At 54.4% G+C, this 27,008-nt stretch overlaps 1 protein-coding gene across 7 annotated transcripts in view; it reads left to right on the top strand.

Moving 5' to 3' along the window:
* The window catches only part of tep1 (telomerase-associated protein 1), a 123,772-nt gene that overhangs the window by 83,342 nt on the left and 13,422 nt on the right, over positions 1-27,008 (top strand). For 6 of the 7 annotated variants that reach the window (XM_072270085.1, XM_072270079.1, XM_072270083.1 and 3 more), the window contains exons 29-46: positions 1,931-2,090; positions 2,656-2,792; positions 3,270-3,358; positions 4,094-4,208; positions 4,633-4,912; positions 7,011-7,128; positions 9,922-10,046; positions 10,746-10,845; positions 12,278-12,433; positions 13,020-13,232; positions 15,957-16,110; positions 16,608-16,823; positions 16,951-17,108; positions 17,654-17,761; positions 19,409-19,516; positions 25,630-25,777; positions 26,302-26,381; positions 26,735-26,867. In XM_072270085.1, the coding sequence (XP_072126186.1) occupies positions 1,931-2,090; positions 2,656-2,792; positions 3,270-3,358; positions 4,094-4,208; positions 4,633-4,912; positions 7,011-7,128; positions 9,922-10,046; positions 10,746-10,845; positions 12,278-12,433; positions 13,020-13,232; positions 15,957-16,110; positions 16,608-16,823; positions 16,951-17,108; positions 17,654-17,761; positions 19,409-19,516; positions 25,630-25,777; positions 26,302-26,381; positions 26,735-26,867 (2,598 nt within the window). The remainder of the gene's footprint in view (positions 1-1,930; positions 2,091-2,655; positions 2,793-3,269; positions 3,359-4,093; positions 4,209-4,632; positions 4,913-7,010; positions 7,129-9,921; positions 10,047-10,745; positions 10,846-12,277; positions 12,434-13,019; positions 13,233-15,956; positions 16,111-16,607; positions 16,824-16,950; positions 17,109-17,653; positions 17,762-19,408; positions 19,517-25,629; positions 25,778-26,301; positions 26,382-26,734; positions 26,868-27,008) is intronic. The other variant, XM_072270084.1, reaches the window with a different exon arrangement.

Consider the following 27,008-nt stretch of genomic DNA (forward strand, 5'->3'; position numbering starts at 1 on the left):
AGGGACAGGGTGAGGCTCCCTCCACACCGTCCCGTCACACACTCCCAGGGACAGGGTCAGACACAGGGTGAGGCTATCTCCACACTGAACCATCACACACTCCCCCTGCGGAGGATGCGCGAGGGTTAAGAAGTTTTCTCGGCAGCGTCCTCTGCTAGGATCAACTCGGCAAACTGTTCCAGACCGTTAGTGGGTCAGTGGCAGGTGAAGATGAGAGTTTTAAGTGGAGTACTAAGCATCTCCTCTATCTGGGAGTCTACCTGAGTCCTTCTGGGGAGACCTGGCTGGCGAACTGGCAGGACCTGGAGACAAAAGTCATGGCCCAGCTGAGCCCTCTCAGGGTGGTTTCCTATCGAGGCAGGCTGGTGGTCATAAACCAGCTGGTGGCCTCCATGTTGTGGTACCGGATGGTCACCTTGGCGCAACCATTGTCAGGAGAATGCAAAGGAAATTAGTGGACTTCTGGGGTAACTGGAAACACTGGGTCTCCGCAGCAGCCTTGAGTCTCCCAGTGGGAGAGGGCAGACAGTCACTGGTGTGTGTACGTATGCGACTGGTGGCTCTCTGCCTCAGGACTCTGCAGAGATTCCTATACGCCGAGCACCCTCCCAGGTGGCACGTGTTGGCGACTTTCTTCCTCTGGAAGGGCTGCTGTCTTCATGATGAGATGCAGCCTCCACTGGCGGGCGTCAGCCGTGCTGCTCTGCGGAGGCTGCCCGGCTTCTATCAGGACCCACTGAGAGTCTGGAACATGGTTGCCTCAGGCCGGGAATCCCATCCTCTGGCAGAGGGTGGAGTCCTGGCCGACTCTTGCCCTGTCTCAACGGATGTCGGTACGGCTCAGGTGTGTGGAACGACTCGGGCTGAGCTGCTTGTCAGGCCCAGGCCCCGCAATCTTCTCCGAGAGCCGAGTCCACACAACTTGAGCCGTCTCTCCTCGACACCCACAATCCCATTCAGGGATGCAGGTAGGAGGTACCTTTATGGGCTGCTGATCCACACCCTCCACTTCCTTGCCCTTGTCCACCGTCCCAACGCACCATGGCGGTCGGTCTTTCCACCTGGAGGTGAGGAGTTCCCCAATGGAAGTCCCTTTACGAGGGGGTTCTTCCCATGCACCTGGGGGATCTGGGGTGGAGGCTGCTGCATAGAGCGGTGCCCTGCAATAAGTTCTTTAGTATGTACAGGGATCTCCCAGCCGCATGCCAGTTCTGTGGTCTAGAAGAGACCACGTACCCCCTGTACATGGAGTGTGTGAGGCTGCAGTCCCTTTCAGCGTATCTGCGTGGGCTGCTTCTCGCCTTCTGGTTGCATTTTAGCCCCACCCTATTGATCCATCCAGTAAGGAGGGGGGCACGGAGGGATGAGGGATGTCCTTGTCACCTTCCTGGGGCTGGCGAAGTCAGCCATCCGTAGGTCTTGGAAATGGGTGGCAGGAGGATCTGCCCGGGCAAATTGCCTGGCCATGTTTAGGGGGTATGTTCGTGCCCGGGTAAATATTGAGAGGGAACACACGCAGTCCGTGGTGACCATAGAGGCGTTCCGGGACTATTGGGCTCTGCGGGGGGCTATTGCCGTCATTGACAGAGACGGGAACATTTTAGTTTAGTGTGTATTGTCTATTTGTAGTGTAGTAATTGTGTTAGTCACTGGTTTGTATATATAGCACTGAATTTGTAATAAAGATATTTTGTATTTTAAAAAAATGGGGCAGGGTCAGACACGAGGTGAGGCTCCCACCCTGTCCCATCACACACTCCCAGGGACAGGGTAAGGCTCCCTCTGGCCTGTCCTGTCACCAGCCCCCAGGGACAACAGGGACAGGGTCAGACACGGGTTGAAGCCCCGAATCCTGGCAACTTTGCTGGCGGTAACTAATTTCCTGATTTCTTCCCCACCCCACCCCCCGACCCCACCCTGCCCATGACAGGCCTGCGTGAGGGCGACCTCTATTCCACCCTCTGCACCCACAGGAGCCTGTGCAAGGGAGGGGCCTCCCCGAGATGGGAGGAGGTGATGCAGGAGACGCTGGCTCCCAGACGACCCATCGCCATGGCAACCTTTGCCCGTCTGCTGCGAGGGTTGGCTGCGTAAGTCCGATGATCCCGTTCTCCTTCAGGGTCCCTCGCTGCCTTCCTCAGGCTTCCCTCAACCCTTAGAGGGAGGGGTGAATGAGGGTCGAGGGGGGGGTGCTCTCGGGAGTGGGGGGAGGGGCGAGAGAGGAGATGAGTGAGGGAATGGGGAGATAAGGGTGGCGGAGAGGGAGTGCCCTACTGGTCAGTATCAGCACGATGGGCTGAAGTCCCAATTTCCATGCTGCGTGGGGAGATGGCCAGGGGTGTGGGGTGGGGAGCAGATACGGGCAGAGGAAGTTGAGGAAGAACAGTTGGTAGATTTCGAGGAGAGGTAATTTGTGAAACGGAGGTACAGGGGTGTATTTTGCATCTGCTAATTTTTATCACTGTTCTCCCCATCCACTACCACTCTCCTTTTTTCCCCACCCTCTGCAATCCCTCATCCCCACTCTCCCCTGACCCCCGTCTCGCCCCATCTTTCCTCCTCTTCTTTCTCTCTATCCCCTACCCATATCACTCTCTCTCACCACCCCCCCCATTCTCCTTTGTCGACTCTACCTCCCTCCCCACCCACCTTTAGTGTGAGTGGAGTGTGGGGATTGGCTGCCAGCTCTGGTTCCCGTCTCCGTCTGTCCGGATCGTTGCTGCAGGGAGTCGTGGAGCAGCGATACCTCCGGGAGGGGGACAGGGCCCGGCTCTCTCACCTGCTACTGGCCGGTGGGTATGGGAGAGCTCCCCCTTGTCAACCGCTCCCTAAGGGACTGGTGCAGTTGTCTCACCCTCCCCTCGTCCCGCGGCCTCGTGCCCACCCTCCCCCTCCCATTCCCATGGCCTTGTCCCCCACCCTCCCCCTCCTGTTCCCGCGGCCTCATGCCCATCCTGCCTCTCCCAGTCCCACAGCCTCGTCCCCACCCACCCCCTCCCCTTGTCCCGCAGCCTCGTGCCTCACCCTCCCCCTCCCCATCCCACAGCCTCGTTCCCCACCTCCCTGTCCCGTGGCCTCATCCTCACCCTCCCCCTCTCCCTCCCCGTCCTGAGCCCTCGTGCCCCCTCTCCCACTACTCAACCCTCCCACCCTCCATCGCAGTCCCATTCCTCCCCCCTCCGCTGTCCCACTGCTCCGTCCCCACTTCCTCCCACTTTCTGTCAGTGTCGGGCGTAGGTGATGTTACCTCATCTTTCACTTGTCCACAGCCCACTTGTGGAGACTGACTGATCCAGCTGGGGACAGGAACTTCACCGACTGCGACCCCGAGGCCCTGGCTGACCTACCGCTTCATCTGGTACTGGGCACCTCCCTCGCCCTCCCGCGGGGCTGGGTCCGAGCGTGCGTGTCTCTGTGTGCGAGTGTGTGCCTGTGTGTGGATTTTGAGTGTGTGTGTATGTGTGCGATCTGTGCACGCCCTTGGCTGTGCTGGTGCGTGTCTGTGCGTGCTGCTGGACGGTGGAAGGGAAGGAACCAAAAGGAGGGGATGGAGGGAACCGCAAAGCTGGTGCCCAGCTGTGGAATCCATGTTTGATTGTGGGGGTCAGGCACTGTGGGACAGGACATTGTCTGTGTGGGGTGGGGTTGGTGTTGTTAGCAATGGGTGGAAGATTCAACTGAAAATTTCTGCAATAGGGTGAGTTTTATCTTGCTTCCCCTTCCACCTCACCTCTCCACCTCCTTTACTGTATGCCCTATCCCCTCTCCCCACCTCCCCCATCTTTCCTCTCCCCACCTCCCCTGTCTCTCCTCTCCCCACCTCCCCGTCTCTCCTCTCCCCACCTCCCCCGTCTCCCCTCTCCCCACCTCCCCGTCTCCCCTCTCCCCACCTCCCCCATCTCCCCTCTCCCCACCTCCCCGTCTCCTGCCTCCCCACCTCCCTGTCTCCCCGTCTCCCGCCTCCCCACCTCCCCGTCTCCCGCCTCCCCACCTCCCCGTCTCCCCTCTCCCCACCTCCCCCCGTCTCCCCTCTCCCCACCTCCCCCCGTCTCCCCTCTCTCCCTCACCCTGCCACCTCTCCCTCTCATTCCAGGTGGGATCAGGACAACACGTCCTCCTCTCCTCCCTCCTATCCGACCTCCGGTTCTCCTGGCTCCACCTGCGCCTTGGGATGTTGCCCCAGCTGGGAGCTGCCTTCGCTCGCTGTGGTGAGAGTTCTGAACCCTGACCCTTGCATCACGCTCCCCACACCATGACCTCCGACCCTCAGCCTCGCTTCAGCTTTACCGCTAACCCTCAACTTCTAATCCTTGCGTCGCCTTTCGACAGCGGGACCTCTCACCCACGCCCTTCCCCTCTGCTCAAACTGCGACCTTAGTCCCACACCCTCTCGCCCCCTGCACGCTCAGCTCAAACTATGACCCTGGTCCCACGCCCCACATGCCCCTGGCGTGATTTCCAACCTCAGCTCTCTCTTTCTCTCCGACCCTTGCTTCTCCGTGCCCTGACCTCTGATCCTTGCCCTCGTTTCTCTGTGGCATGACCTCCCTTCCAAACCCTGCTGCGCGATCTTGACCCCGCGGCCTCTTGTGATGGTAATTACCCTTTCTCCCTCCCTTCCCCACCCCCCAGGCTCAGCTGGAGAGGGGGCCACAGAGGTGGAGCCGTCTGGTGACTCCCCCAACCCGTCAGACGTCAGAACTTGCCAGGATTTTGTGGCTGCCAACTCAGCCCTCCTGTCCCGCTATCCCCTCCTCTTCTGGCAGCAGGCACTGAATCAGGAGGAGGGCTCTCTGGTGGAGCGCCAGGCCCGGAATCTGCTCGGGACCAGCCCGGAACGCTGGCTCACCCCACTGGACTTCCGCCTCATCTGCTGGGTCAACCGGCCGCAGCCAGCCCCGTGCGAGGCTCGGTGAGCACTCTGTCCTGGGTAGGATGGGGGAACGGGAGGCAGAACAGGGGGAGGGTTTAAACCTGGGCTGGGACTCAAGAATCTGGGTAGAAATTGGGCAGACACAGACATGGGAAGTCCTGTTGGACAAACTTCTGGAGTTCTTTCTGGATAGAATGAGCCACAGTGGATAGAAGGGAGCAGGTGGATGTTAAATTTCCAGAAGGCATTTGGTGTACATGAAAGACTTATCCAAAAGATAAGGAAGTATGGAGTTTGGGGTAATGTACGAATGGAGGATTAGTTAACCAGTAGTGATTTGGGATAAATGTTGTTTCAGTCAGTGGTGAGCTAGGAGCCACAGGGGTCAGCGCTGGGCTCACAGTGCTTCATGATCTACATTAACAGTTTGGGAGAGGCGACCAAGTGCAGTCTGTCCTGACGCCGTCTGTACCTGAATGTCCAGACAGTTAGTCAACGCCCTCCCAGCTCCCTCTCTCCTGTGTCCCGGGGTCTCACCCCCGCTCTCCTGTGTCCCGGGGTCTCACCCCCGCTCTCTCCTGTGTCCCGGGGTCTCACCCCTGTCTCTCCTGTGTCCCGGGGTCTCACCCCTGTCTCTCTCCTGTGTCCCGGGGTCTCACCCCTGTCTCTCCTGTGTCCCGGGGTCTCACCCCTGTCTCTCCTGTGTCCCGGGGTCTCACCCCTCTCTCTCTCCTGTGTCCCGGGGTCTCACCCCCGCTCTCTCCTGTGTCCCGGGGTCTCACCCCCGCTCTCTCCTGTGTCCCAGGGTCTCACCTCTCTCTCTCTCCTGTGTCCCGGGGTCTCACCCCTCTCTCTCCTGTGTCCCGGGGTCTCACCCCCACTCTCTCCTGTGTCCCGCGGTCTCACCCCTGTCTCTCTCCTGTGTCCCGGGGTCTCACCCCTCTCTCTCCTGTGTCCCGGGGTCTCACCCCCGCTCTCTCCTGTGTCCCGGGGTCTCACCCCTGTCTCTCCTGTGTCCCGGGGTCTCACCCCTGCTCTCTCCTGTGTCCCGGGGTCTCACCCCTCTCTCTCTCCTGTGTCCCGGGGTCTCACCCCTCTCTCTCCTGTGTCCCGGGGTCTCACCCCCGCTCTCTCCTGTGTCCCGGGGTCTCACCCCTCTCTCTCTCCTGTGTCCCGGGGTCTCACCCCTCTCTCTCTCCTGTGTCCCGGGGTCTCACCCCTCTCTCTCCTGTGTCCCGGGGTCTCACCCCTCTCTCTCTCCTGTGTCCCGGGGTCTCACCCCTCTCTCTCCTGTGTCCCGGGGTCTCACCCCCGCTCTCTCCTGTGTCCCGGGGTCTCACCCCTCTCTCTCTCCTGTGTCCCGGGGTCTCACCCCCGCTCTCTCCTGTGTCCCGGGGTCTCACCCCTGTCTCTCCTGTGTCCCGGGGTCTCACCCCCGCTCTCTCCTGTGTCCCGGGGTCTCACCTCTCTCTCTCTCCTGTATCCCGGGGTCTCACCCCTCTCTCTCCTGTGTCCCGGGGCCTCACCCCTCTCTGGCTGAAGAAGGTCCCCCTCAGATTTGCTCCCTCCTCCATCTGATTTTGTAACTAATCAATGTCTCGCCAAATCCTTTGGCCATCTTCTGAGCTGTCCACAACTCCTCAGGTCATTTGGAACTGGAGGGACGACCCTCTGCTCTGTGTTGGTTTCTTGGCGAACCAGCCTGAAGGCTCACAGTGGGGTTAGAGTGGAGTCGTGGGCAGATGGGGTCCCTTCCTAGTGAGGCCTTGGGGGCTTTAGGTTCTCCCCATCTACCTCCCCCTGCCCCGAGAGGGCAGAGGGCTGATGGATGCAACTGATAATTGGCTGCACCACCGATCCCTGTCCCACAACCAGAATCTGAGTCAGCAGCATCCCCATCCCAGCATCTGCAAAGATCAGTCACAGGGCAACAGGTGCCTGGGATCTCCGACGCACATACACCACTGGTGTCTGGAAACCACCCTTCACCACTCGACCTTATGGGGCTCAGCTGGTGGGGAGGAGGGGTGTAGAGAGGTGAAGATCCAAAGAGAAGCTTGGAGATGTTCCAAGGGGTGGGCAGGGAGGTGATGCTGGCCTAACGCATAACTCGCCCCGTCGCTTCCGTGTCCCCCAGCAGGGTGATGAAGGTGCCATCCATACCGGATTGTGTCGGCGTCTCGGCTACCGGCAAGCAGGCAGTGGTGGGCACCAGGCACAGATCCCTCCACCTCCTGGACCTGGAGAGTGGCCAGGTGGGTTGGTGCGGGCAGGGCACTCCCTCCACCTACCCGTCCTCCTCCAGACCACTCCCTTCCAACCCTCCCTGCAACCCGCGTGTAGGGGGTGGGAGTAAGTAGGCAAGTGGGAGGGCTTTTGTGATCGAGCTGAGTTTACTGTCACCTGCGCGGGTACACTGGGGTTCCAGCTGCAATGAAACACGGGCCTCCAGTGGCCTCAGCACAGACAGTGATGTGACAAGTGTGGCAGAGGCAAGGGGAATTACAACGGTGCACATTTTCTGCGCGCATGCGCACACACACACACACACACACACACACACACACACACACACACACACACACACATACACACCACGCACACAGAACACACACACACACACACACAAAATGCCGGAGCAACTCAGCAGGTCAGAGGTAGGAGGAGGCAGAGGAATGTCAGAGAACAGGTAATGCATGGATCGAAGTGAGCAGATGGGGTTAAGTGAATCCAGGGGAGAAGGGAAGGTAGGGAGTGAGTCCGGGTGATTGGGAGGTAGGGGCTGAGTCTGGGTGAGGGGGAGGTAGCGGGTGAGTCTGGCTGAGGGGGAGGTGGGAGGTGAGTCTGGGTGAAGGTGGAGGTAGGGGGTGAGTCTGGGTGAGGGGGAGGTAGGGGGTGAGTCTGGGTAAGGTGGGGGGTGAGTTTGGGTGAGGGGGAGGTTGGGGGTGAGTCTGGGTGAGGGGGAGGTTGGGGGTGAGTCTGGGTGGGGGGAGGTAGGGGTTGAGTCTGGGTGAGGGGACGTAGGGGGTGAGCCTGAGTGAGGGGGAGGTAGGGGGTGAGTCTGGGTGAGAGGGGAGGTAGGGGGTGAGTCTGGGTGAGGTAGGGGGTGAGTCTGGGTGAAGGGGAGGTAGGGGTTGAGTCTGGGTGAGTCTGGGTGAGGGGGAGGTAGGGGGTGAGTCTGGGTGAGGGGGAGGTCGGCAGTGAGTCTGGGTGAGGGGGAGGTAGGGGTTGAGTCTGGGTGAGGGGACGTAGGGGGTGAGTCTGGGTGAGGGGGAGGTAACGGGTGAGTCTGAGTGAGGGGGAGGTAGCGGGTGAGTCTGGGTGAGAGGGGAGGTAGGGGGTGAGTCTGGGTGAGGGGACGAAGGGGGTGAGTCTGAGTGAGGGGGAGGTAGGGGGTGAGTCTGGGTGAGAGGGAAGGTAGGGGGTGAGTCTGGGTGAAGGGGAGGTAGGGGTTGAGTCTGTGTGAGGTAGGGGGTGAGTTTGGGTGAGGGGGAGGTAGGGGGTGAGTCTGGGTGAGGGGGAGGTAGGGGGTGAGTCTGGGTGAGGGGGAGGTCGGGGGTGAGTCTGGGTGAGGGGGAGGTCGGGGGTGAGTCTGGGTGAGGGGGAGGTAGGGGTTGAGTCTGGGTGAGGGGGAGGTAGGGGTTGAGTCTGGGTGAGGGGGAGGTAGGGGTTGAGTCTGGGTGAGGGGGAGGTAGGGGTTGAGTCTGGGTGAGGGGACGTAGGGGGTGAGTCTGGGTGAGGGGGATATAGGGGGTGAGTCTGGGTGAGAGGGGAGGTAGGGGGTGAGTCTGGGTGAGAGGGGAGGTAGGGGGTGAGTCTGGGTGAGGGAGATGTAGGGGGTGAGTCTGGGTGAGAGGGGAGGTAGGGGGTGAGTCTGGGTGAGGGGAGGAGGTTGGAGTATGAGACCAGCTGAGGGAGAGGTCGGTGTGTGAGTCTGTTGAGAGGGGGATCGGAAGGGAATGATTGAAAAGCTGGCGGGTGACGGGTGGAAGGGACAACAGGCTGAGAGAGGAGCCTGACAGAAGAAGACAGTGGACAATGGAATAAAGGGAAGGGGTGGGGAACCAGAGGAGGATGGTGTGTGTGTGATGGCTGGTCATGAGGACAGCAGAAAGAGGAGGAGGAGGAATGAGGGTAAGGCAGAATGCATGGGGAACAGAGGGAGGGGTGACTGGTAGTCAGAGGAATCGATGTTGCTGCCGTCCGGTTGGAGACAGCCAGGAAGGAATGTGAGCTGTAGTTCTAACCTGCGTTTCCTGAGCTTGACAGTAGAGCAGTCCAGGATCAGGCATGTCAGTGCTGGAGTGGGAACCGGAATTGAAATGTTACCTGTTTTCTGCAAATATTGGAAGGGACTTGTTATTGTTATTACTGGGGGAACCGAATAAAGTAGCTGCTGGGTGTTTATGCTTTTCCGCTGCTGTAGCCCATCCACTTCAAGGTTCGATATGTTGTACTTTCAGAGAAGCCTTTCTGCACGCCGCTGTTTTAATGCATTGTTTTTTGAGTTAATGTCACCTTGCACCAGTCTAGCCGTTCCCCTCTGACCTGTCTCTTTGACAAGGCATTTTCACTCACAGAACTGCGGATCACTGGAATGTTTTTGTTCCTCGCAACATTTTCTGTAAACTCTTGAGACTATTGTGCATGAAAATCCCAGGAAATCAGCAGTTACTGAGATACTCAAACCACCCCATCTGGCACCAAACAATCATTCCATGGTCAAAGTCATCAGAATGTGGGAGAAATGTGATCTAATGGTTGGTCTGAACAGCAAGTGAGCCTCTTGACCATGTCTGCATACATTTATGGCAGATTAAATATTTGCACTAACGACAGGTGTACCTAGTGAAGTGGCCACTGAAGTCGGCTGCTTTGCTCAGACAGTGAGAAGTGCAGACAGTCTGGTATCCAGATGTTGAGCTGTGCCCGCACTCTCTGCAGTTCCTTGTGCTTTCCGGCAGAGCGTTTGCCGAGCAGGCCGTGATGTGTCAGTTCAGTCCCTCTGTTCTCTCTCCACCCTCCCCGTGCTTCCTTCGTCCACACAGGAGGTGCAGTCGCTGGTCAGCGAGGGTGATGGGGTCTCGTGCTGCGCCTTCCTGAGCGAGGGCACGCTTTGCACCACCTCTTTCGATGGGAAGGTCGAGGTGTGGGACCTCAGCCAAGGCTGCAGGTAGGTGAAGGTACTGTTGACCCATCACAAACCCCTCCCACCTCGCTCCCTGTCCCATCTTCTCCGTACAGGATCCTCTCCACCACCTCCTCCTCTCTTCGTCTGGGATCATCTTTCATTCTCTGCCCTTTCCCCAACTGGGATCGTCTCCCCTCCTCAGTCCTTTCCCCACCCAGCACCACCTTCCTCCGCCCACCGTCCAGCACCTTCCTCCACCCCTCCATCTCAGACCCCTCTGACCTTGACCCGCTCACCCCTCTGACCTTGACCCGCTCAATCCTCTGACCTTGACCCGCTCACCCCTCTGACCTTGACCCGCTCAATCCTCCGACCTTGACCCGCTCACCCCTCCCGACGGAATCCAAAACACCCCTGTATTGCCCTCCCTCCCCAACTAGGCCTGTACTCTTCCCAGCCATACTCCCCCCCCCTCCTGTCACTCTCCTGCCGAACCCCCCCTCCCCACAAACCCCCTCTCTCTTCCTGACCCCCTCACTCTCTCAATACCCTTCCCCCCCACCACATCCCTAACTGTAACCCCTTGCCCTTCACCATCCCCACCCCGCTTCCCTCCCCACCCCTCAACACCCCTGCCCACCTCCATTTGCTGTGCAAGCTCAGCTTTGGCACAGGAATCTCTTCCCTCCATTTATTCAGCTATTTCACAAACCCCTCCCCCCACCTTTGGCTCTCCTGCAGGTTGCTGCTGCTCGAGGCCCACTCTGATCGGATTTCGGGATGTGCCGTGTCTCCCGACGGGAAGCGGCTGGCCACCTGTTCCTGGGATCGGGCACTGAAGGTGGGTCCCACTCCAAACCCAGCGATATATCCCGTCCCTGTGCTACCCCCCTCCACCGCTGGGGTATATGGTTCTTCGCCCCAGAGGGGTGCGGCTGGTGGTTTGATTAGTCACTGCGTATTGCTCCCACCCACAGCGTGCAGCTGAAAGAGGAGGGAGTGTGCTGACATGCAGGAGGACAGAGAATCCGGGGAGTGGAATTTCAGAAGGAACGGGAGCGCCTGGCGTGGGGAACTTGGTTGCGTTACACGGGGTCACAGGGAGAATGTGGGAACGTCAGCACAGGGTGACGAGAATGGACTTGCACACGGACGGAGGCTGACTCGTGCTTAGACACAGAGGCACACGCGATAGTCTGCAGACACAGCAACACGTACACGGTCACACACAGTGACACGCAGCATACACCAAACGCAAAGAGATACCCTCAGTCACAGACACCTGGGCGATGCTGGTGGTGAGGATGATCACAGCGGGTCTCGGGGGGGGGGCTCTGAGGCAGCACTTCTCACTGCTGTCACGAGCTACCCTGAGGGAGGGAGGTGGATATGAGGAGGTCGATGAAGAGGATGGATGCAACACTCACAACACGCTGGAGGAACTCAGCAGGTCGGGCAGCATCTGTGGAAACGATCAGTCAACGTTTCGGGCCGTAACCCTTCGTCAAGACTGTAGGGGGAAGGGGCAGAGGCCCTGTAAAGAAGGTGGGGGAGGTGATGGGCAGGAAAGGTGAAGAAGGAATAGGGGAAAGCACAATAGGTAGTAGAAGGAGGCAGAACCATGAGGGAGGTGATAGGCAGCTGGGGGAGGTGGCAGAGTGACATAGGGATAGGGGAAAGGGGGGGGGGGTGAAATTACCGGAAGTTGGAGAATTCCATGTTCATACCAAGGGGCTGGAGACTACCTAGACAGTATATGAGGTGTTGCTCCTCCAACCTGAGTTTAGCCTCATCATGGCAGTAGAGGAGGCCATGTATGGACATATCTGAATGGGAGTGGGAAGCAAAGTTGAAGTGGGTGGCTACCGGGAGATTCTGCCTGTTGTGGCGGACGGAGCGGAGGTGCTCGACGAAGCGGTCCCCCAATCTGCGTCGGGTTTCACCAATGTAGAGGAGGCTGCACCGGGAGCACCGGATGCAATAGATGACCCCGACAGACTCACAGGTGAAGTGTTGCCTCACTTGGAAGGACTGTTTGGGGCCCTGAATGGTGGCAACAGAGGGGGTGTAGGGACAGGTGTAGCACTTGCGCTTACAGGGATAAGTGTCGGGTGGGAGATCCATGGGCAGTGTTGAGGGGATGGAGGAGGGGGATCCAAGGGGCATTTTTTCCCCACCCGGGGATGGTGGGAAAGAGAGATGAGGGCAGATCTGCAGTGGCTTGCCGAAGCCCAGACTAATTTTGGGGGGGTGGGGGTGTCTCCTCTGCACAGGTGTGGGCCGTGCCCACAGGGACACTGGACGTTCAACTGCACTGCCCGTGCCCCCTCAACTGTGTGGCCTTTCGGCCCGACGGTCATCTGCTGGCAACGGGGGGCTGGGACCACACCATCCGCCTCTGGAAGTGGCTGACAGCGGAACCAGTGCAGGTGAGAGTGTTTCACCTCGTCCCTCCGACCCTCCCTCCCACTCCCCTGACCGTTCCTCCTAGCCTCATCACTCAAACACTCCCAATCTCCTTCCCACTGATCCTTATCCCCTTGACCCTCCCTCCCTCCCAATCTCTTCCCTTTTACCTGCTAACCCTCCCTCCTACCCACACCCAGCCCTCCCTCCCTTGGACTGCCTGGACTGTCTTTCCCCCAGACCCTCCTGGGGATCCTCCCTCCCAGCTTACCCTGTAACCCACAAACCTCATGACCGTCCATTCCTCCGATGTTCCCACTCTCCCTCTGAACCTCATTGTCTCCTAACCCTACCTTCCATCTCTCCAAACCACCCCCCAGCCCGTCTCTCTGAACCCCCAACCCCACCCCCACTCCCACTGTGTCTCCTTGAACACCCCCACCCCATCTCTCTCTTTCTCCTCATTCCCAGCCCTTGCTTGCTCCCTTCCCCCACCGTGGCCCTTCATCTCTCTTAGCCCCCCCCCATCTTTTTCCAGCTGTGAACACTGATGAAGCCTCATGTCTCCCTCTCTCTCCCCGACCCCCCATCACTCTATTGGCTGCCCAGGTTCTCAACGAACACCAGTCCTCCGTCCAGTCCCTGGCCTTCTCCCCAGATGGAGACTTCCTGGTGTCAGCCTCGCTGCAGGGGGACGTCCTGTACTGGTGCCTGAAGTCGGGGTCTGTCGCTGGCGGCTACCAGGCCCATCGGGGTTCTGTCACCGCCCTGCGGTTTCTGGACGAAGGTCGCCTGCTCCTCTCCACTGGGGAGGACCAGAAGGTAAACTGGTTTGTCATCGTCTCAAGTACCGGTGTGCAGTGAAAAACTGTCTTGCATGTTGTTTGTACTGATCTGATCATTACACAGTGCATTGAGGGAGAACAAGGTTCGTAATGCAACCTGGTTATTATTGTCATGGATACTGATATACAGTGAAAACTTACCTTTCCAGGCATCCATACAGACAACATCATTGCAAGGGAAAACCAATAAGTGTTGCAGTTACAGAGAAAGTGCAGTGCAGGTGGACAATTAGATGCAAGGGCTATGACGACGAGAATCGTGAGGTCAAGAATTCATCATATTCAAGGGGACTCCCTTGAATACCGATCTGTCTGATCTCTCTGATATGGGGAGGTGTCTACTGCACAGGATCGAAATAAACTGCAGAGAGTTGTAAGATTAGTCAGCTCCATCATCAGCACTAGCCTCCGTAGTATTTCAAGATTCAAGATTCAAAAAACTTTATTGTCATTCTAACTGTACATCGGCTCTGCAGGGCAGAATGAGACAGCGTTTCTCAGGAGCAGTGCAATCATAACGTAACAATCACAACACTAAATAATAAACATAACAATAAATAGTAAAACACAACAGCCACTTGTCAGTTAAAATCAAGTTGTAAGTGTCCAGTGCAAGTTAAAAGTGTCCAAAGCAGAGTCAGGTAGAGCAGCTATTTAGCAGTCTGACTGCCTGTGGGAGGAAGCTGTTTAGTAGCCTTGTGGTTTTAGCTTTGATGCTCCTGTAACGTTTGCCTGATGGCAGAAGAACAAACAGTTCACGGAGAGGGTGTGAGGGGTCTTTAATGATGTACCGTGTCTTCTGGAGGCATCAACATCTTCAAGGAGCAATGTCTCAAAAGATGTGGCGACCATCATTAAGAACCCCCGTCATCCAGAACGTGCCCTCTGCTGATTGCTACCATCAGGAGCCTGACAAGGCACACACTCAACGGTTCAGGAACGGCTTCTTCCTTTCAGCTGTATGATTTCTGAATGGACATTCAACCCATGAAGAATACCTCACCACTTTTTAATTTCTATTTTTGCATGACTTACTTAATTTAACTATGACCCGGCTGGTGGCATAGCGGCATCAGTGCCGGACTTTGGGACGGAAGGTCCCGAGTTCGAATCCAGCCGGCTCCCCTGCACGCTTTCCATCTGTGCTGGGTTACGAGCTGGTGATCTCTTTGGAAACTCACCCGACAGAAGGCAATGGCAAACCCCTGCTGTATATATTTGCACTCGCAAACACACACGTATGTAAATTCTCAATTCACTGTCTCTTTTCTACTATTATGTATTGCGTTGTACTGCTGCCGTAAATTTAACAAATTTCACGACATATGCCAGTGATATTAAACCTGATTCTTTTCAATAGGCTTATAACAGTGGAGTTAAGGTGACAGGGAACAGCAGAGGCCAAGTCACAGAGCAGAGATTGATAGGTTCCTGACTGGTTACGGGCGAAGGCGGGAGAATGGGGTTGAGAAACAAAAATCTGCGATGATGGAGTGGCAGGACAGACTCGATGGGCTGAATGGCCTAATTCTGCCTCTCAGTCTTACAGAAGTTCCTCAGATTCTAAAGAGCATGGTGGATGGAGGCAGGCCTTCTCTCCCGGGGTAGAGGAGTCTAAAATCTAGAGTGTACGGGTTGAAGGAAAGATTACAACCGAGCACTTTTCCACAGAGGGGTGGTGTTTGGACTTGGCGTGTTATTGTAACATTTACCAAGGTACCAAGTGAAAAGATCGTCTTGCATACTGTTCATTCAGATCAGATCATTATACAGAGCATTGAGGTAGGGCTGGTACAATAACAATGCAGAATTAAATGTAAAAGTTCAGTGCAGGTGAACAAGGGGCAAGGTCACGATGAGGTAGATTCATCTCACTAGGGAACCATTCAATAGTCTTCCAACAGTGGAATAGAAGCTGTCCCTGAAACTAGTGGTTTCAGGCTTCTGTATCTTCTGCCTGATGGGAGCGGCGGAAGAGAGAGATTGGCCGAGTGAGGTATTTGATTACGTGGGCTGCTTTACCAAGCAGCCGGAAGTATAGGCGGAGTCCATGAGAGAAGGCTGTTTTCTGTGACGTGCTGAGTTGTGTCCACAACTCTAGTTTCTCGCGATCATGGGCAGAGCAGCCGTCGCTCCAAGTGGTGGTGCATCTGGATAGCATGCTTTCCATTGGGCCTCCGTAAAAATGGGTAAAGTCAGCCTCCTGTGGAAGTAGAAGCATTGATCGCCTTTCTCGGACGTGACATCAACGTGGATAGAACTGATCAGGCTGTTGGAGATGTTCTCTCCCAGGAGCTTGCAACTGTGAATCATCTCGAGCTCAGTCTCACTGATGTGGACAGGAGCGCAAACACTTCCCTCCCCCTTCTGAAATCAATGACCAACTTCTGTTCGGCTGAGATTGATGTTGTCATGACACCATGTTACTCAGCTCTCTATCTCCTTCCTGTAATTGTTATTTGAAATATGATGGTGGTGTCACTTGCAAATTTGCAGATGGAGTTCGGACAGCATGTGGCCATGCACTTATCCGTGTACAGAGAGTAGAGTAGGGAGGAGATTTCCCAGGCTCTGCCCAAACTCATGCCCGGGGTTGGTGGAGATCCGGGACATTTGCAGGCAGAGTTTTGGGTGAGGAGTGGTGTGCTTGCTGTGACAGTGACTTAACTGCATCCGCCCTTTCTCTGGCCCCCTGCTCCAGGTTCAGATCTGGTCCGGCTTGCTGGGACGGAGGAACGGGGAGATGGGTGCGAAGGGGAACCCCCCTGCCCTCTGCATGTCCGTCAGTGAGAATGGGGGAGTTGTCGCAGTGGGCTACCGCAGCGGTTGGACCAAGATCTTTGACCTCGGAACAGGTAGTGTCGGCTGGGGTGGGGGGAGAAGATCACAGTGGGGGAGGGGGGGAAGTCTAATCGAGGGGAGCTGGACAAAGGAAGAGATGGGACAGGCCAAAGTCTGGGCCTAAGGGAAGAAGGACTCAGGGGAGACAACTGGGACCACAGTGCTTGCGGAACAGGGAGCAGGGAGGTGGCTGGGACTATTGAGGAAATGAGGCCTGGGGGGAAGACTGGGACCAAGCAAAGAGAGGACGAGGAAACAGCTGGGACAACAGAAGAGACGGGATGGGGAGACTGATACTGCCATTGGGTCCAGGATCAGGGGAGACTGCTGGTGCAGAGATGTGGAAATATCTAGGCCCCAGGGAGACAACTGGGACCACAGGGAGACACGAGATGGGGAAGATTGATGCTACCACGGAAACTGGGGCCGGGGGATGCAGCCAGGAGCGAGGAGGATGGGACAGGCAAACATCTAGGACACTAAATCTCCCTCCCCGTTGCCCTGCCCTCAGGGAAGCAAGTGGCGGAGTGCGAGGGCTCGGGGCTGCCCATCCGGTGCCTACAGTGGCTGAGCGGTGAAGAGGCCCTGGCCGCAGGAGGAGATGACTGCCTGCTGCGGGTGTGGGGGCTGGGAGATGGGACAGCCAGCTGTCGACGGATAGGCCGGGGCCACTTGGGACCCCTCTTCGCCTTGGGACGGTCCAGCCGGCTTCTGGCATCTGTCTCCGGTGAGTGTTAAACCATTGACCCCGTCTGCGGTCTCCCCTTGCCATCAGCGGTCTCTTCCCCCTTTTCCCCAGCCCAGCGCCCTCTCTCCCACTACCCTCTCTCACCCCTCTTTCTCCCTTCCCCCAGCGGACTGCACGCTGCTCCTCTGGACTCTAGCGCACCTGACAGAGGGGGAGGAGGAGGAGGTGTCCCCCGCCCACGTGCTGAGATCCCACACGGATGCCGTGACCTGCTGCTCGTTCAGCCCCCAGGGCCACCGGTTGGTGACTGGCAGTCGGGACAAGGTAGGAAGCTGGGATGTATCACCCCACCCTGACTGCTTTGCACCCCTCGCCCCCCCCCACATTGGTTCAAGGGTGTGACAGTGCGACCCTTCACCCTCCAGAGGTCAAGTGAATTGACCCTCGGACAGGGTGTCCTTTGACCCATAGTGAACCTCCCCCCAAGTCCAACCAGGGACCAACGGCGACGTCCGTCACCCCACTAATCCCCCATGAGGTGGGCATCAAAGTCAGGAGGTCAGCTGCTGACCTTTGACATTGGGTTGTGTGGAGCAGGAGGGATGGTGGAGGGTGCATTACAGTGCCAGCGGGGAGGGAAGATGGAGGGAGGGAATGGGTGAGGTTTGAGAGGAAAGTGGAAGGGAAGAGTGGGGAGAGAAGGGATTGGAGGGAGACATCCGGGGTGCGGAGCAGACGAGGGTGGGGTCGGAATGAGAGGGGAGGGTTGGGCAGGGCAGAGAGCGAGGGAGATGGGGTGGGGACAAGGTCTGGAATGTGGGCGGTGGGGCAGACATCCTGAGATCCTGACCGGACGTTACCTTTGGCAGAGCCTGTTGTTCTGGGACCTGCAGGGCGAGGACATCGCCTCCCCTCGCGGCCGGAGGTTGGCGCACAGAGACTGGGTGACTGGCTGCTGTTGGGGCCCGCAATACGTGGTGAGTATGAGCTGACATCAGCAGTTCTCTTCCCCCACCACACAGCTCTCCTCTCCCCAAGTCTGCTCCTCCTTCCCAGGTCGGTCTGCCGCTCCTCCCCCCCTCCCAACCCCCTGGCTCTGCCTACACGCCTCCTTGACTCAGACACCCCCTTCCCACCTGGACCTCTCGTCCACTTCAACCCTGTTACCATCAGGCCCACTCCCTCCAAGGCACTTTACCACCCTCCCCAATGAATAACGCACTCGCCCTTACCCCTGTAATTTACTCCCCCTTTCACCCTCCCGTTCCTACCACCTGTATCCCCTCCACTCCCTCTATACTCCTCCTTGTTCCTGAGCCCCTCTAATTCCTCCTCTGCCCCTGCATTTTGTCTCTAAACACCTTGCGCCCCCACCTGTCTCTAACACTCTACTTCTGCCCTCACACCTGTCTTGTTAAAGATGTATAAAGCTTTGGCTAGGCTGTAGTTTTGACCACCCTATTGCCTGTGTGCTGCCGTATTACAGGGAGGTTGTGGAGGCTTTGGAGAGGGTGCTGGGGAGATTCCCCGGGATGCTGTCTGAATTGGAGGGTATGAGCTATCAGGAGAGGTTGGGCAAGCTTGAGCTGTTTTGTCTGGAGTGGTGAAGGCTGAGTGGAGACCCGATAGAAGTGTATAAAATTGTAAAGGCACAAACAGAGGAGACAGCTGGAGTCTGTTTCCCAGGGTTGAAACGTCCAACAGAAGAAGGTGACGGGGGGTAAGTTCAAAGAGGGATGTGCAGGGCAAGTTTAGTTTTACCTAGGCTACGTCCACACTACTCCGGATAATTTTGAAAACGCTGGTTTCGCGTAAAAACGATAGGCGTCCACACCAGGCGTTTTTGAAAATACTTCTGTCCACGTTAAACGGGTATTTGGGTGAACCTCCTCCTACTGGGCATGCGCAGGACACACAGAAAACAAGCGAAGAGGAAATGGTATACTTGGTGTGCGTTTGTCCAGTTACAGACTAGAAAAACTTAAAAGGAAATTGCCAAACGAAAGACTTGCTGCGCGTTTGTCCAGAAACATTTCCTACAGCCATAGTCTCTTCACCGATGAAAGGGACGACAGCTACAACTAAATGCAGTAAGGCTTGTTACTGGGCAAAAGTGAAATTTGCTGTTACCTCATTTGTTTGCCTTTACATTTGCCATGTCGTTGTGCATTATTTTGCTGTATTTAACATGTGGAATAGAACGAGTTACCGGGCAAAAGTGACAATTGCATCTATTGAATGTTTGCACAAGCAATACTTTGTTAAATGTATAAATCATGTCTGCATCAGTGTTATCTTGTATTTCCATCCGATGTTACATTAAGACGTTTCAGTGTGGACGGAGGGTCAAAACGAAGAGAAAAAGCTTTGGTTACGGATTTATCCGGTCGAGGGTGGACGTAGCCCCAGAAGTGATGGGTGCCTGGGAGGGTGGTGGAGGCTGATGTGACGGATTCGTTAGAGAGGCCCTTGGACAGGAACGCGAATGTGCGGGAGTCGGGACTTGGTGCAGGCAGGAGGGGTTAGGTGTCACCTACTTAATGAGTTTGTCGCAGCAGCCATGGTCTGAAGGGCCTGTTCCTGTGCTGACTGCTCAGTGCTTTGTACTGCATCTCTTCTGAAAGGCTTCCTGCTCTAATGACGGGCTGGTTCGTTTGTGGAATCCGGAATCCATCGAGTGCATCTGGGAATTAAGAGGACGTTCCTCACCCCTCACTGGGGTTCACATCACGGTGAGTGTCACAGGGTGCAGGGGGAGAAGGGTCACTGAGGGATGGTGTGAGGGAGCTGGGTTATTGTCAGTGGGGATACAGTCAGTGATATAGCGCTGGTGGAGAGACCATGAGGCACAACAGCAGAATTGGTCCATTTAGCCCATTAATTCTGCTCCACCATTCCATCATGGCTGATTTATTATCCCTCTCAACCCCATTCTCTTGCCTTCTCCCCGTAGCCTTTGACGCTCTGACTAATCATTAATCTATCAACTTCTACTTTAAATATACCCAATGCCGTGGTTGCAATTCCACAGACTCACCATCCTCTGGATAAAAAAATTCCTCCTCATCTCTGTTTTAAATGGGCACCCCTGTATTCTGAGGCTGTGCCCTCTGGTACTGGGTTCCCCCATTGTAGGAAAGATTCTCTCCACATTCACTCTGTCTCGGTCTATCAATATTCGATTGGTTTCAATGAAATTCCCACCCCTCGTTCTTCTGAACTCCAGCGAGTACGGGCCCAGAGCTATCAAACACTTCTTTAATCCTTTCATTCCCAGAGTCATTCTCGTGAATATACAATGTCAGCTTATCTTCTCTTAGATAAGATACCCAAAACGGCTCTCAATATTTCAAATACGGTCTGATCAATGCGTCAGCATTACATCTTTGCTTTTATATTCTAGTACTCTTGAAATGAATGCTAACATTGCATTTGCCTTCCTTACCACTGACTCAACCTGCAAGTTAACCTTTAGGGAATCCTGCATGAGGTCTCCCAAGTCCCTTTGCACCTCTGAATTTTGAATTTTCTCCCTGTTTAGAAAATAGTCTGTGCCTCTTTTCCTTTTACCAAAGTGCGTGAGCATGCACCTCCCTGCACTGTATTCCATCTGCCATTTTGCCCAGTCCCCAAATCTGTCTCAGTCCTTTTACACACTTCCTGCTTCCTCAACGCTCCCCAACCCTCTACCTATCGTTGTATCATCCACGAAGTTGGTCATCTTCCAAATCATTAACAGAACGTGAAAGGAAGTGGTCCCAACACAGACCCCTGTGGAAACCCGCTAGTCGCTGGCAGCCAACCTGAAGAGGCTCCCTTTCTTTCAACTCTGCACCCTACCGTCAGCTAATCTTCTCTGCATGCTAGTATCTTCCCTGTAATACCATGGGCTGTTATTAAGCAGCCTCATGAGCAGCACCTTGTCAAAGGCCTTCTGAAAGTCCTAGTACACAACATCCACTGACTCTGTCTATCATGCCTGTTATTTCCAAAAAATAATTCCAACAGATTTGTCAGGCAAGATTTCCCCATAAGGAAACCATGCTGACTTTGGTACATTTTATCATCTGCCTCCAATTATCCTGAAATATCATCCTTAATCATACTTTCTTACGTAAGAAATGATGTGCTGACATTGGAGAAGGTTCAAAGGTTCACAAAAATGATTCTGGGATTGAAAATCTTACCATATGAGGAGTGTTTCACGAGGGCTTAGATGAGTAGATATGGAGAGGACGTTTCCTATAGTGGGGGAGTCCAAGACCAGAGGGCACAGCCTCAGAATAGAGGGATGTCCATCTAGAACAGAGATGAGGAGGAATATCTTTAGACAGAGGGTAGTGAGTCTGTGAAATTCATTGCCGCAGATGGCTGTGCAGCCCAAGTCATTAGGTGTATTTAAGGCAGAGTTTGATTTTTAGTAAGTCAGGGCATGAAAAGTTACGAAGGGAAGGCAGGAGAATGGGGTTGAAAGGGAAATGGATCAAATGGCAGAATAGACTTAATGGGCTGAATGGCCCAATTCTGCTCCTATGTCTTATGGTCTTGATAATGGACTCCCGACATGTTCTCAACCACAGATATTAGGCTAACTGGCCTGCAATTTCCTTTCTTCTGCCTCACTCCCTTCTTGAAGAGTGGAGTGACATTTGCAATTTTTGAATCCTCCGAAACCATTCCAGTATGCAGCGCTTCTTGAAAGAGCACCTGGAATGCTTCTACAATCTCTTCAGTTACCTCTGGGGTTTGGCTGATCGTGTCCAGATGACTTGTCTACCTTCAGACCTTTTCAGCTTCCCAAGCACCTTCTCCTTTGTATTAGTAACCACACTCACTTCTGCCCCAGAAACTCACGAATTTCTGGCATACTGCTAGTGTCGTCTACAGTGAAGACTGACATAAAATATTTATCAAGTTTCCCACCACTTCTTTGTCCCCCTTTACGATCTCTCCAACATCATTTTCCAGCAGTCTAATGTTCACTCTCGCCTCTCTCTTGCTCGTTATATATCAGAGAAAAACGGTTTGTAACTTTTTTTTATGTTATTGGCCTGCTTACATCCATATTTCATCTTTTCTCTTCTTCAGGCTTATTTTTTAGTTACATTCTGCTGGTTTTCAGAAGCTGCCTAATCCTCTAGCTTCCACTAATTTGTGCTAAATTATATGCCCTCTCTTTTCCTTTTATGCTGTCTTTGACTTTCCTCGTCAGCCACAATTGCTTCATTCTCCCTTTAGAATGCTTCTTCTTTGGGATGTATCTATCCTGTGCCTTTCAAATTGCTCCCAGAAACTCCAGCCATTGCTGTTCTGCCGACAACTTTAACTTTAGTCAGCTCCTCTCTCATGCATCTCTGCAACTGATCTACTTCCCATGCTTCCTTTGCCAGTCTTTTACACAATCCACAACAACATAAACCTTTGTATCATCTGAAAACTTACTATCCCACCCATCACCATTTTCATCTGAGTCGTTTTTCTACTTTGGGATGAATCAATCCTGTGTCTTCCAAACTGAGCTCAGAAACTCCAGCCATTACTGTTCTGCGGTCATGCCTGCTAGTGTCAAAATCATGTTGGGCAGCACCTCTCATACCTCTGTAATTCCCCTTACTCCATCTGATTTTAGCTACTCCCTATCAAACTGCAGGGTGAATTCAATCATATTATATTATGCCTTCGAGGTTTCCTTTACCTTAGCTCCCTAATCGAGTCAGGCTCATTACATAACACCCAATCCAGAACTGCCTTTTCCCCAGAGGGCTTAACCACAAGCTGTGCTAAAAAGCCATTTTGAAGGCATTCTACAAATTCTCTTTCTTGGGATCCAACACCAACCTGGTTTTCCCCATCTACCTGCATATTGAAATCCCCATGACGATCATAACATTGCCCTTTTTGCATGCCTTTTCTATCCCCTGTTGTAGTTAGTGTGCCACGTCCCAGCTACTGCTCAGGTGCCTGTATACAACTCCCATCAGGGTCTTTTTACCCTTGAAGTCTCTACCCACAAGGATTCTACATCTTTTGATCCTGTGTCACCTCTTTCGAATGACTTGATTTCTTTTTTTTTACCAACAGACCCACTCCATTCCCTCTGCCTCCCGGCCTGTCCATCCAATACAATGTGTATCCATAGACGCTAACCTTCCGACTATGATCTGCTTTCAGCCACGATTCAGTGATGCCCATAACATGTCTGTCAATCTCTAGCGGCACTACAAGATCATCTATCTTATTCCATATTCAGCTACACTACCTTCTGACAGGCTGCATCACTGTCTGGTATGGAGGGGCTACCGCACGGGACCGAAAGAAGCTGCAGAAGGTTGTAAATCTAGTCAGCTCCATCTTGAGCACCAGCCTACAAAGCACCAGGACGTCTTTAGGGAGCGGTGTCTCAGAAAGGCAGCGTCCATTATTAAGGACCTCCAGCACCCAGGGCATGCCCTTTTCCCACTGTTACCATCAGGTAGGAGATACAGAAGCCTGAAGGCGCACACTCAGCGATTCAGGAACAGCTTCTTCCCCTCTGCCATCCGATTCATGAATGAACTTTGAAGCTTTGGACACTACCTCACTTTTTTTTAATATACAGTATTTCTGTTTTTTGCACACTTTAAAAAATCTATTCAGTACATGTAATTGATTTACTTGTTTGTTTATTATTATGTTTTATTTTATTTTTTTTTCTCTCTCTGCTAGATTATGTATTGCATTGAACTGCTGCTGCTAAGTTAACAAATTTCACATCACGTGGTGGTGATAATAATTCTGATTCTGATCCTGTTTTCATGACCCTTTTCGATTTTACCCCATATTACACTGCAGTTCATCCCACTGTCTGCAATGTTGCCCTGTCATCTGCTTGTTCTTCCTCACAGTCTCACTACACACTGCACCTAGCTGTATACCACCTTCAGCCCTATCAGTCCAGTTCCCGTCCTTCTGCCAAATTAGCTTAAACCCTCCCCAACAGCTCTAGCAAACCTGCCTGTAAGGATGTTGGTCTCCTAGAGTTTAGGGGCAAGCCTTCCTCATCCTTTCTGTACAGGTCACACCTTCCCCAGAAGAGATCCCGATGATCGAGAAATCTGAAACCCTGCCCAATGCCCCAGTTCCACAGCCATGCGTTCATCTGTCAGACCATCCTCTTTTTACCCACACTATCACATGGCACAGGCAGTAATCCAGAGCTTACTTCCCTTGAGGTTCTGCTTTTCAGCTTTCTATCTAACACCGCATATTCACTCTTCAGATCGACCTCCCTCTTCCTACTATTATTGTTAGTACCAACAAGCACCACAACTTCTGGCCATTTATCCTCCCCTCTGTGGACCTGATCCAAGATAATCCCTAACTCTGGCACCTGGGAGACACACACACAAAATGCTGGAGGAACTCAGCAGGCCAGGCAGCATCTAAGGAAAAATGTACAGACGAAGTTTCGGGCCGAGATCCTTCAGCAGGACTGAAATGCATAACCTGTACTCTTGTCCACAGATGCTGCCTGGCCTGCTGAGTTCCTCCAGCATCTTGTGTGTGTTGCTTGGATTTCCGGCATCTGCAGATTTTCTCTTGTTTGTGATTGGAATACCATCCGGTTGTTTCTCTCAAATCTGCAGTATCTCCTGCCTGATGCTCCAACTATGAAATCCCCTATCAGTGCTGTATTCCGCAAACACGAGGAAATCTGCAGATGCTGGAACTTCCAGCAACACACAGAAAAGTTGCTGGTGAACGCAGCAGGCCAGGCAGCATCTCTAGGAAGAGGCACAGTCGACGTTTCGGGCCGAGACCCTTCCTAGAGTGCTGTATTCCTCTCCTCAGCCACAGAGCCAGACTCAGTGCCAGGGACTGTTGCTGTGGCTTCTCCCTAGTAGGTAGCCTCTCCCCACCCCTTCTATAGTATCCAAAGTGATGTTATTGAGGGGAACAACCACAGCTGTACTCTGCATTGGCTGCCTATTCCCTACCCCTCTCCTGACAGTCACCCAGCTGCCTGTCTACTGCAGCTTAGGGCTGACTACCTCCCTGTGGCTACTATCTATCACCTCCTCATTCTCCCGTGTGAGCTGACGGTCATCCAGCTGCAGCTCCAGTTCTCCAGCTCAGTCTCTAAGGAGCTGCAGCTCGATGCACTTTGTGCAGATGTAAGAAGGCTAGAAGTCTCCTACAGCTCCTGCACCTCATGCAAGGAACATACCACGAACCTTGGATTCCTTCTCAGCACAGTAGCCATGTACTAATAAACAAAGAAAAACAAACTTACTCGGAACTTACTTAGAGCTTCCGTCTGTTCTTGCTGAAGACTATTGAGCTGAAGCTTCCCACTCTAACCCTGGCCCACTCCAACAGGGATGGGTTACCGAAGGGTAGTGTGAGGGAGCTCAGATATCTTCAGTGGGGAGACGGTCAGCTGGGCAGAATGTCGCTGAGGGCCGGTGTGAGGGGAGCTTGGACACTGTGAAGGAGTTGGTTAACGGCAATAGGGATATTGTAAGGCCATGAGGGAGAGAGGTCACTGAGGGGAAACTAAGGGAGCTGGTTAACTTCAAGGAGGATGCAGTCAGTGAAACAGGACACGAGATGAGAGGGGTTACTGAGGAACAGTGTCTCGGAGCTGTGTTACAATAAGCAGGGATACAATCAGAGACACAGCGCTGGGGGAGAGGGGGTATCGAAGGACGATGTGAAGGAGCTGAATTAATATAAGCAGGGATACAGTCCGTGACACAGGGTGCTGGGGAAGAGAGGGGTCACTGAAGGTCAGTGTGTGGGAGCTGGATTATTATCAGTCAGTGACCCGGCACGCTCTTGTTGACATCCTTCTCTCCTTTCTCAGGACGAGCTGCTCCTGTCAGTGACTGGAACAGGTGACCTGCTTGTATGGAAGAACTCTCGTGTTGCTGTAACCTCCATCCCCGCCCACACCTGCTGTGTCAATGCTTTGACAACCTATCGGAAAGTGGGCTCGAAAGAAGGAACCGGTGGTAAGATTAGGACTCGAAATTCCCTCTCCTCACAGTCCTGTATCAACCCCCACACTAATCACACTGACTCATTCTCTCCCCGGAGCCCTGTATCAATCCCCACACCAGTCCCACTGATCCGCTCCCTCCACACAGTCCTGTTTCAGTCCTACGGCCCCTCTCTCCCGCCACAGCCCCGTATCAGTACCACTCCCCCAAGTCCTGTATCAATCCCATTGACCCACTCTCTCAGCCTTGTATAATCCCCACAGCCCTGCACAAATGAGCCTCTCCCCCTCTGTGAAACCCCAGGATATTTTGGGATATTCTCCTTCCTGGAGTGTGACAGGAGGTCAGTGTTCTTAGAGGTCTCAGTCCAGAAACAGGAACCAGCTCCACGCGGGGGTGTGGGGAGCAGTGGCTAGGGGGCAGGCGGTTTTTTGAGGATACAGGTGTAAGGTGGTTTAGAGGTATCAAAGTAGAAAGGTGGGGGAGGGCCAGGAGAACATTCCAGACTGATGGTCCTATCTCCCCCACCCTCTCAGGAGCGCAAGGTGACGAGTGTCGTGTCCAGGTCTTAACAGCAGCAGATGACGGACTTGTTCGGTGCTGGGACCCACTGCTGGTGAGTACTTGGTCCGAAAGCATTTGGAGAAACCATGTCCCCCTTCTGTTCCCATCTGTGTCTCCAGCAACCCTGGTCCCACTCCCATCTCCCCCTTCTGTTCCCACTCTCTCCTCCCCTGAACTCCAATATTTCCTCTAACCCATCCCCTGTATCTATCCCCTTCACTGGTCCCTTGTCCTTCCCCATCTCCCCCACCTCCCCCCACTGTCCCTTTCCCAACATACAGTCCTCCTCAACCACCCCCTTTACCACACCCCAGACCCCGCACACTCCAGGTGTCATGTCTGGGTTTCTGGGGTGGAATACAGGTCAGGATGAACCTCCTGATTCCTCTCTCCTGCACCCCACAGCCGGAAGAGGTGGCCACCCTCACTGGGCACGGGGCGGTGGTCCGAGGAGCAGCCGCTGAGAATCACCTCCCTCTCTTCCTCACTGTGGCTGAAGACCAGACCCTCCGGGTGTGGGACGTCCCACGTGGACGAGGTACGTTTTGTTGGTTGACTTGGGCAGAAGAGTGGTACCCATGGTTGGAGAGGTCCTCTTGATCACAGAGGACACAAAATACTCTGCAGACGCTGGGGTCGAAGCATCCTGACAAAGGGTTCCGGCCCGAAACGTCGACTG

Source organism: Mobula birostris, chromosome 10 (assembly GCF_030028105.1).
Source record: "Mobula birostris isolate sMobBir1 chromosome 10, sMobBir1.hap1, whole genome shotgun sequence".
Taxonomy (NCBI): domain Eukaryota; kingdom Metazoa; phylum Chordata; class Chondrichthyes; order Myliobatiformes; family Myliobatidae; genus Mobula; species Mobula birostris.